Source organism: Abramis brama (assembly GCF_963993115.1).
Source record: "Abramis brama genome assembly, chromosome: 10".
NCBI classification, from domain to species: domain Eukaryota; kingdom Metazoa; phylum Chordata; class Actinopteri; order Cypriniformes; family Leuciscidae; genus Abramis; species Abramis brama.
In genome coordinates, this window is record NC_139972.1 from 34,945,185 (window position 1) to 34,956,973 (window position 11,789).

The 11,789-nt window shown below is 40.2% G+C and overlaps 1 protein-coding gene across 1 annotated transcript; it reads right to left on the minus strand.

The window, feature by feature from the left end:
- Positions 1-949: 949 nt before the first annotated feature.
- Positions 950-2,148, minus strand: LOC311090402 (olfactory receptor 51I2-like; the record flags this gene model as incomplete). Its single annotated transcript, XM_084125657.1, has 2 exons — positions 950-990; positions 1,236-2,148. The coding sequence occupies 2 exons, from the start codon at positions 2,146-2,148 to the stop codon at positions 950-952; spliced, it is 954 nt and encodes a 317-aa protein (XP_083981783.1).
- Positions 2,149-11,789: the final 9,641 nt, after the last annotated feature.

Consider the following 11,789-nt stretch of genomic DNA (forward strand, 5'->3'; position numbering starts at 1 on the left):
AAACACACTGTCACAGCGGCCAAAAAAAGACGAAATATATAATAAGAGTTAAGAGCCCAACTAATGGAAACACTAATCACTGTTATGGTGACTTCAAATGAAACACATTAGAGTTAAACCTCTGTTAATTCTCAATAAAAACTTTTGTAGACGTCTGTCAGAAATAAAGTCAGTCTGGTTAGTAATAAGTGAAGCTGGTAATGCTGTGTGTAGAGTTGTTTAATACTCCTCTGCTGAGATCTTCACAGATTTAATGTCTTCTTTTCTCTTCAGTTGATTTCATCTAAGACTGTGGCTTTTTCGTGTTCGTTAAAGTCTTCTAACTTATTGTTATAATATTGCTGGGTCTCATGCTGCAGTAACACAGGGTTTCACCTGATCTCATTTCACTTTAGCTTTCTTTGCTGCTGCAAATGTGTTTAACAAACACACTGTCATAGCAGCCAAAAAAACAATAGATATAATAAGAATTAAGAGCTGAACTAATGGAAACACTAATCACTGTAATGGTGACTTGAAATGAAACACATTAGAGTTAAACCTCTGTTAATTCTCAATAAAAACTTTTGTAGACATCTGACAGAAATAAAGTCAGTCTAGTTAGTAATAAGTGAAGCTGGTAATGCTGTTTGTGGAGTTGTTTAATCCTCCTCTGCCGAGATCTTCAGAGATTTAATGTCTTCTTTTCTCTTCAGTTGATTTCATCTGAGGCTGTGGCTGAAATTACTATTTTTTGGTTACGATAAGGTCCAGTTCTGGTTTATTTCTTTGCTCGTAGCTGACATGTGGCATTGCTATGCAGAGGTGTGAAGTCCAGGTTCAGAAAGTAAAAGTCCTCCTCAGTATTTTGTTCCAATAACCTGGATTTGCTAATTCAGACAGGAGATAGAACTAATTAGTGAAATCAGCTGACTGAGTTTATGGGTGGAATAAACATATGGCAGGACTTCTACTCTTTGGCCCCTGGATTTCCCACCTCTGCTGGTGAGACTAAAAGCAGGCAAAATGTGGCTTGTGGACAAATATGGTCCATTTGGTCCAACAATCATTAAAATGTAGCATGGAAGGCATAACTTTAGAGTGTGAAACTTTTAATTTGGTTACAATTACAAAAATACATAAAAATACATATATATATATATATATATATATATATATATATATATAATAGTCTGTATATTATTCTGTGTAACATTTATTACACCAAACAAAAGAAGAAGAAAAAAAACATCTACCGGAGGGCTTTATAAGACAAATAATTTGTTTGCGTATATCAGGCAGGTTTAAAGCATAAACAAGGGGGTTCAGGATGGGTGGTATAATAAGGAACTCCAGTGAAAGAAAAACTGACAGCCATATAGGAAGTTCTACGTTGACAACTCGACTCAAAGTGACATCAGAAATAAAAGCACTTGAGAAATTCAAAAGGACCACTATGTGTGGAATACAAGTTTGATAAGCTTTGCCCTTGAACTGTGATGAGCTTCTTTGACAAACAATAATAATTTTTACATAAGAATATAATATTAAACTTAAAGGGATGACAGTAGTTGTGATTAATATAAACAAGCCTAAAACATTATTAATTGTTGTGCTTTCACAAGAGAGCTTGACTACTTCATAGTTGTGGCAGTACACCTTAAACAATTTGTTACCACACATTCTCAGTTTTGTACTTAAAAGACCACCAATACTAAGTAAAATAATTGAAGAAGCCACGTTTATACCTACTGAAACAATTAAAAACCTTGGTGTAATTATGTTGTGGTAGTGTAAAGGTTTACTGATTGCAGCAAATCTGTCAATTGCCATTAACATTAATATTGTGTATTCATTTGCGGCATACGTGTAAATTACAACAGACTGTAAGACACATGCTTCACGGGAGATTGAGTGTGTATCAGACAGCAAGTCTGTCAGTGCTCTTGGGAAAAAGCCAGCTGTTCCAAACACAGAGTTGAAAGACAAACATGAAATCAGAATGTACATGGGCTGATGTAAAGTCCTTTCCAGAAATATTACAAGCATAATAAGGACATTAAATAATATGATAGCACAGTACAGAATAAATCCTAAACTGAAGAAAACATATTTTATGTACCCGAGATTTTCAAATAACATGAAGTAAAAATATGTCCCATTTTCCATTTTGCATCAGGCAGAGTTACTTCATTGACCTGAAGAAGAAAGTACAAAATGTTTCTATGATAAAAAAAAAAAAGACAGCAGTATGCATTATTAACTTGAAAACAATAAAGTTAAATTTGTTAACATAATTCATTATTTAATGAATTATGAACACAAATGAATTATCAATGAACAATAATATATTTATAAATTAACATTAGATTAATATTTACTTTAAATAATTGTGTATACATATAATCTTCAGGTTAATTTGGTTTAAAAATAGATTTGTGACATATCAATAAACAACTTTGAAATGTATTTTAACATCAGGCAAATTATTCTATACCTTAAAACACACATTACATAATTTAAATACCTTCTGTGATACACCTTGAAATAACCACTGTGCAAGAACTGTGGGTCATCATTATGCTAGTGTACTTATAGCATCTAACATGTCTTAGGAGGCCTCTGTTTTTTGGGGGTATTTTTGCAAACAGTATGTGTGTGACGTCACCGTTGGCTGGAGTGACTGCGGTTACGCCCACTAAGTGGCAAAAAGACTGAGCGGCAGCATTTGTTTTCACTGTGAATGCCGTGAAAAACACACAAAACACATCTAAAACAGGAAAGAGCTTTGCGATTGACTGTACAACTAGATTTGACAATAAATCTTAAGTATACTTTTACAGACTGCCGAAAGTACAGATGCTCAGATCAGCATTTTTGGGGCCGATCACCGATCACCAAAATAATGATCTGCTGATTGCCGATCACTGCCGATCACAGAATGGCAGTGTCACGGTGTGTGGTGCGGGTTGAAGGAGACTCAAAGTCCAAAGGCTTCAATATAAATGGTTTACTTAAATCTTACTCAAAGGTACATACAGGCAGGATGACAGGCAGGATAACACCACAGTGAACAAAGTAGAACCGACCAGGACTGACTGAACAGAGGGAAACTAAATACAGACACCAATGAACACTAACGAGGTGAGGACAGGTGACACAGATGATCAGGATGATGAACAGGCGGGTAATGAAGGGAGTGAGTTCAGGTGTGGAAACAAGGAGGATTCTGGGAACTGTAGTGCAGACAGGACGATGACAGACGGTGAATGTGACATTACTCCCCCCTCCCGCAAGGCGCGTCCCGCGCCGAAGAAGGCAGCATACGGGAGGGGGGGTGGGCATCCTGGAGTCCGTGACGGGAAGGTGGAACCGGTTCAGAAGTACGGACTCCAGGATGGTGGCAGGACAGACAGAAGGAGGTGATCATGACGGTGTAGACAGAACAGGGGACCATGGTGGTGCAGGCAGATCTGAGGACCATGGCGATGCAGGCAGAGGAGGTGGCCATGGTGAAGCAGGTTGATCAGGGGACCATGGTGGTGCGGACCCTTCGGGTGGCCAAGGCGGTGCGGACCCTTCGGGCGGCCATGGCGGTGCGGACCCTTCGGGTGGCCATGGCGGTGCGGACCCTTCGGGTGGCCATGGCGGAGAGGCCCCTTCGGGTGGCCATGGCGGAGAGGCCCCTTCGGGTGGCCATGGCGGTGAAGACCCCTCGGGTGGCCACGGCGGAGAAGACCCTTCGGGTGGCCATGGCGGTGAAGACCCTTCAGGTGGCCACGGCGGAGAAGACCCTTCAGGTTGCCATGGTGGTGAAGACCCATCAGGTGGCCATGGTGGTGAGGACCCCTCCGGTGGCCATGGCCCCTCGAGTGGCCAGGACGGAGCCCTATGGCCCCCCCCCAAAAAATACTTGGGAAAAGTCCCGGGTACCAGAGAGGGCTCGATGCAGGGCAGCGACGAGGGCTCGGTGCTGGGCAGATCCAGCGACGAGGGCTCGGTGCTGGGCAGATCCAGCGACGAGGGCTCGGTGCTGGGCAGATCCAGCGACGAGGGCTCGGTGCTGGGCAGATCCAGCGACGAGGGCTCGGTGCTGGGCAGATCCAGTGATGAGGGTTCGGTGCTGGGCAGATCCAGCGATGAGGGCTCGGTGCTGGGCAGATCCAACGATGAGGGCTTTGTACTGGGCAGATCCAGCGATGAGGGCTTTGTGCTGGGCAGATCCAGCGATGAGGGCTTTGTGCTGGGCAGATCCAGCGACGAAGAGAGCTCTGAGCTGGACAGGACCAGCGGCGAAGAAGGCTCTGAGCTGGACAGGACCAGCGGCGAAGAAGGCTCTGAGCTGGGCAGGACCAGCGGCGAAGAGGGCTCTGAGCTGGGCAGGACCAGCGGCGAAGAGGGCTCTGAGCTGGGCAGGACCAGCGGCGAAGAGGGCTCTGAGCTGGGCAGGACCAGCGGCGAAGAGGGCTCTGAGCTGGGCAGGACCAGCGGCGAAGAGGGCTCTGAGCTGGGCGGAACCAGCGGCGAAGAGGGCTCTGAGCTGGGCAGGACCAGCGGCGAAGAGGGCTCTGAGCTGGGCAGGACCAGCGGCGAAGAGGGCTCTGAGCTGGGCGGGACCAGCGGCGAAGAGGGCTCTGAGCTGGGCGGAACCAGCGGCGAAGAGGGCTCTGAGCTGGGCGGAACCAGCGGCGAAGAGGGCTCTGAGCTGGGCGGGACCAGCGGCGAAGAGGGCTCTGAGCTGGGCGGGACCAGCGGCGAAGAGGGCTCTGAGCTGGGCGGGACCAGCGGCGAAGAGGGCTCTGAGCTGGGCGGAACCAGCGGCGAAGAGGGCTCTGAGCTGGGCGGAACCAGCGGCGAAGAGGGCTCTGAGCTGGACGGGACCAGCGGCGAAGAGGGCTCTGTGCTGGACGGGACCAGCGGCGAAGAGGGCTCTGAGCTGGGCGGAACCAGCGGCGAAGAGGGCTCTGAGCTGGGCGGAACCAGCGGCGAAGAGGGCTCTGAGCTGGGCGGAACCAGCGGCGAAGAGGGCTCTGGGCTGGACGGGACCAGCGGTGAAGGCTCTGGGCTGGACGGGACCAGCGGTGAAGGCTCTGGGCTGGACGGGACCAGCGGTGAAGGCTCTGGGCTGGACGGGACCAGCGGTGAAGGCTCTGGGCTGGACGTAAGTGGTGGCGAAGGGAGATCGGGCTGGACGATGGGGTCAGGCTGGACGAGTGGATCGTCCACGACTCCCACAGTGAGTGAAGAGCCGCACACCCACAGAGTGCGGTCGATGAACTCCGTAAAGGGGAGATGAAAATCACCCCACAAGAGCATCTGTTCTAATGGATTGCTCAATCCACTCCAAAACGTCATCTTTAGAATATGCGGATCTTTACTCACATCTTGAAAGTAGTCAAGGTATATTTCTACATATTCCTCCAAAGACAAACTCCCTTGCTCCATGTTTAGTTTGGTCGGTTCTTCTGTCACGGTGTGTGGTGCGGGTTGAAGGAGACTCAAAGTCCAAAGGCTTCAATATAAATGGTTTACTTAAATCTTACTCAAAGGTACATACAGGCAGGATGACAGGCAGGATAACACCACAGTGAACAAAGTAGAACCGACCAGGACTGACTGAACAGAGGGAAACTAAATACAGACACCAATGAACACTAACGAGGTGAGGACAGGTGACACAGATGATCAGGATGATGAACAGGCGGGTAATGAAGGGAGTGAGTTCAGGTGTGGAAACAAGGAGGATTCTGGGAACTGTAGTGCAGACAGGACGATGACAGACGGTGAATGTGACAGGCAGGGGAATGGGAATCTTTTATCTATAATCTAGCAGAGTTTGCACCATTTGTAGAAATGAAACTAACAATGAATTAACTGTATTGGAGAAAAAAAAGAAAAAAAACCCGTAGAAATAGGCTATAGTCAAGATCTTGAATAACCACCAAGTGTTTATTTAATTGTATTTAGAAAATGAGATAACTTAAGGCTACTGTAGGCCATCTTTCCCAAATAAGGCAGAGTAACATAAAATTATTCCAAACAAAGAGGGGTCAGGCAGACCAACACACATTAGATCATCTTAATGGCAGAGGTGGGTAATCCAGGGGTCAAAAAGTAAAAGTCCTGCCATATGTTTATTCCACCCATAAACTCAGTCAGCTGATTTCACTAATTAGTTATATCTCCTGTCTGAATTAGCAAATCCAGGTTATTGGAACAAAATACTGAGGAGGACTTTTACTTTCTGAACCTGGACTTTACACCTCTGCATAGCAATGCCACATGTCAGCCACGAGCAAAGAAATAAACCAGAACTGGACCTTATCTGAGCCAAAAAATCTGTGTATATTAAATGTGGAGTAATTTCAGCCACAGCCTTAGATGAAATCAACTGAAGAGAAAAGAAGACATTAAATCTCTGAAGATCTCAGCAGAGGAGGATTAAACAACTCCACAAACAGCATTACCAGCTTCACTTATTACTAACCTGACTGACTTTATTTCTGACAGACTTCTACAAAAGTTTTTATTGAGAATTAACAGAGGATTAACTCGAATGTGTTTCATTTGAAGTCACCATAACAGTGATTAGTGTTTCCATTAGTTGTGCTCTTAAATCTTATCATATCTTTTGTCTTTTTTGGCCGCTGTGACAGTGTGTTTGTTAAACACATTTGCAGCAGCAAAGAAAGCTAAAGTGAAATGAGATCAGGTGATGATGGTTACCTGTTGATGGTTTTATAATCATCATGAAATAGACTGATTCAGGTATTTTAATCTAACAATTATGTTGTCACATTAATATTTTTTTCACATCACAAACCCTGTGTTACTGCAGCATGAGATCCAGCAATATTATAACAAGTTAGAAGACTTTAACAAACATGAGCACAAAAAAAGTCAGTTTATGATGACACACACAGTAGAGGTGGGCGATACTCCAAATTTTGGTATCGATCCGATACCAAGTAAATACAGGGCCAGTATCGCCGATATCGATACCGATACCAATACTTTTTAATTTTAAAAGCATGCACTTGAACTTGTATGCACTTTCCTGTGCTAGAGCAGTGTGTCATGATTTATGAGGTGAATGCATCATTAATATGCTAAATCTGAAAACGTTTTCATGACTACTAAATATTTTGTGATTTGTGCTCTCAACTCACCTGTAATTATTAGTCAGTGACTTTTAAAAAACTACCCTAATTATAGTAAAAGTACTATTGTACACTAGCCTACTGTTCAAAAGTTTGGGGTCTGTAAGATTTTTAATTCTCTTCTGCATTTATTTGATCAAAAATACAGTAAAAACTGTAATATTACAATTTAACATAGGCTATCTGTTTTCTATGTCATACTAAACTGTAATTTATTAAATTGATCAAAGCGTAATTTTCGGCATCATTACTCCAGTTATGATGATACTTAATTTTAATATGCTGATTTACAGCTCAGAAAACATTTCTTATTATTATCAATGTTGAAAACAGTTTCATATTTTTTTGTGGAAACCATGATGCAGAATTATTTGATGAACACAGTTGAAAGAACAGCATTTATATGAAGTAGATTTTTTTAACAGTGAAAAACCCTTGACTGTCACTTTTGATCAATTTAATGCATCGATCCTTGTTGAATAAAAATATTAATTTCATTAAAAAAAATCTTACTGTCCTCAACATTTTGAACCATTATATACACTTTTGCTTTGTTTATTGCAAAATAACTCCCGATTGTTTCTCTGTCATCTAAGCAAGGCTTCGTTTCCCAAACGTGCCTGTGAGCTCAGTGAAGCACCTTTGGATCGATATTTTTATGTGAGGATCGATCCTTTTCGATACCACGTCAGTATCGAAGTATCGATATTTTAGGATCGATCCGCCCACCTCTAACACACAGACATCAACAATCAGCGTATGAATCTCAACAATGGTGACAATCAAAAGTACTTTGCTGCAATGCATGCTGGGTACCAGCATAGTACAAAACTCCCAGCATGCATTGCAACATGAATAAATTATGCAGCTGAATTGTCCTATAATTTTGTTTGATTCTAAATATTTGCTTTTATTTTTTTGCTGTTGTTTTTGTTGTGAATTAGTAGCTTTTCAGTGATATTCTGAATTAATCTGTTTATCTAAATATTTGTGATTGTCACCATTGTTGAGATTCATACGATGATTGTTGATATCTGTGTGTGTCAGCGTAGGCCAATTTTTTTTTTTTTTTCATGTTTGATAAAAGATTTAAACCAATTGTTATATTGCTGGATCTCATGCTGCAGTAACACAGGGTTTGTGAAAATATTAGTGGAACAACATAATTGTTAGATTATAAAAACCTCAGTGAATCAGTTTATTTCATGATGATTATAAAACTATCAACAGGTAACCATCATCACCTAATCTCATTTCACTTTAGTTTTCTTTGCTGCTGCAAATGTGTTTGACAAACACACTGTCACAGCGGCCAAAAAAGACAAAATATATAATTAAAGTTAAGAGCCCAACTAATTGAAACGCTAATCAATGTTATGGTGACTTCAAATGAAACACATTAGAGTTAAACCTCTGTTAATTCTCAATAAAACCTTTTGTAGACGTCTGACAGAAATAAAGTCAGTCTGGTTAGTAATAAGTGAAGCTAGTAATGCTGTTTGTGGAGTTGTTTAATCCTCCTCTGCTGAGATCTTCACAGATTTAATGTCTTCTTTTCTCTTCAGTTGATTTCATCTAAGGCTGTGGCTGAAATTACTACATATTTAATATACACAGATTGTTTGGCTACGATAAGGTCCAGTTCTGGTTTATTTCTTTTCTCTTGGCTGACATGTGGCATTGCTATGCAGAGGTCTAAAGTCCAGGTTCAGAAAGTAAAAGTCCTCCTCAGTATTTTGTTCCAATAACCTGGATTTGCTAATTCAGACAGGAGATATAACTAATTAGTGAAATCAGCTGACTGAGTTTATGGGTGGAATAAACATAGGATTTTACTCTTTGACCCCTGGATTACCCACCTCTGCTTAATGGGATGGGATCAAGTTACACTTAGGCATACTTGGAAATTGTAGCCTCTTAATACACTGACTACATTTAATAATTGGCAGCAAAATGTAAAACTTGTTACACCAAAACTGGCTACTGCCACAAAGGACAAAACTATGGCAAGTTTTTTTCCCTGTTATTATTATGAACGTCTGATGTAGTTGAGGAACCATTTTAACAAACTATACAAATATTTAAAAATATTTGTGCTAAAAAGTGCAAAACAACATAACAACTGAAACAACAACAACTGAATTTTAACAAACACTATACAAAATATAGCTGCAAGCAGCAATTAACGGGGTTCAAGCATTTAAGACCATCATGCCAACTATCCTGTTGGGCTATAGGCCGAACCGAAATGTAGGCTTGAAACAATAAAATATCCATGATGGAAAATACACAAATGATATAAATCTATAGTACCAGTGCACCCTAATTCTTTGAAAAAAAATTATGGTTTTAAACATTTGTTTATCAGCTAATGCTGGATAATGATAAAGTTTAGATTAACCCCGCGAAAAAAATTCATAATCAAATTAGTAAGCAACCACTGAATGGAACAACACAAAATATGTATCATTTTAGAATCTCAGCTTTTTAATGCATCTAATCACTTTGATCAACTTGTAACAAGTGCGGAGTAATCCCTCTAAAACGAAGTGTACCGCCCGCAGGCGCCACCTAGCTGCGAAAAAATAATAATATTTTTCAAAAATATTACTGTGATCAACTTAAAATAGGTGTCATTTGAAAGCTTAGAGTCTGAAATTTACAATGAATGTAGCCAATTTGATAAACTCCTAAGTAGTGCTGAGTTATTTGCTGATAAATAGAAGAAAAAAATGCATAATTTATAAACTACTTTTTTGTACTACATACTGCAATATGTCAAATACATCATACAGCTCAGATAGTCCTGTGTCATATGTCATTTGAAAGGTCTCAATTATGGAGGCAGATTAGTCTCAAATATAAATCACGCAAAAAAACATGATTCACAAATGCGTAGACAATTTCACATGCATGAAACCTAATTCACGTACACACAAAAAAAATCCACGTGCGTGAAAAAAAAAAAAAATTCACAAAAAGCAATTCACATGCGCAAAATAAAATTATATAATCATAAAATACATTTCACAAATGCAAACCACAATTCGTAGATCTACAACTGTGCACAAAAACCTTTGAATGTTTAAAATGTACGAGTGTATCCTTGCATTTGAATGTGCAAATCGTCATTCACGTACGAATCGCCTTAGATATGTGTGTGTGTGTTTTTGAGACTTTCCTGGCAGCATAACACTCGTAACACAGAGCAGTCGTACTCTTTAGCCAGTCAGATTTAAGCTTATCAATCGACCAATCAGTATCACGTGAGGGCGGGCCTACCTACATGTTACGTCATCAGCTTTCGACCAGTTTATGGCTGAGCAGAGGTAAGTGCAGTTAATCGTTCATTTCTGTGTTAACTGAAGTTAAAGAAGTTTGAGATCAGTTGAAGCAATAGTTTATGAACTATTAACTGATGTAAGCAAGTGTTGTTGTAATCAGATGTCCCATATCGTGTCAAAAATTAAGAAGAATGATGCTTGTTTTGTTGTATTTTAGCTGAAGGTACAGACAGCTCTCACAGCTACAATCACGCTAATGATTGCAAAACAATCATCTGTGGTCAATACCCATCGAGATTGTTCTTTAAATAGTGAATAGACCTATTTTAATGAGCAGCCAGTGTTTTTTGCCATTTGTGTATGATGTTAAATTATTATTAACACTTGTTTCCCTGCATTTTTCAGGATTACTCACCTTTGGTGTGACATCTGGATAGCAGTCACGAACATCTTAATTCATGTTGTTTCTTTATTCTCTTTTATCCTTTTTTTTTTTGTATTTATGTCTTAATTGGTAACACTTTATTAAAACGTTTCATTAGTTAACATGAACTAATAATGAACTGCACGTGAACAGCCTTTATTATTTTTTGTTAATGTTAACATTTACTAATACTTCATTAAAATCTTGTTAACATTAGTAAATGCACTGTAAACTAACAATGAACAGCTGTATTTTTAACTAACGTTAACAAAGATTAACAAACACAGCAACAAATGTATTTCTCATGGTTATTTAATACATGAACTAATGTTAACTTATAGTGTTACCAATATATTCAACATGCATTTCCTTATGCTGTATTGTAATGTCAAGGTTTTTAAATAAGGTTTTTTATTGTCATCTTAAGGTCTCACAGGACAATATTGTGAAGCATTAATTTTACTTTGCCTAGTAAAATAGGCAAATCTGATTTTATGCTGATAAGACAAAGGTACTTATCATAGAGAGGCAATTAAGATTATGCGACTAAGATTACTCAGTAAACTCTATTCAAATACCATCACTTAATTTCCCACGTCCTCTGTCTGCACCTCTTGTACTATAGGGTTTTAGTACTTTAAATATCAGGACAAAATCTTATATGTCCTAACAGAGAGGTCTACTGATGACCGGACTGAACACAATGCATTTTTTAACTTTTCACTTGATGTATTGCACTTATATTTATATACTTTAAAAGCAAAGTACACTCTGACTGGATCTCACAACTCCTGAAGAGACGTATATTTATCTGTACTGAATATTGTGCTTCACAGTTTAGACTGTCAGTTCATGATCTTCATATGTAACAGGAACATTAATCATGATCAAGTCATTTTATATATTTTATTCCCAAAGGATTCGGGAACTTTCAAATTAATA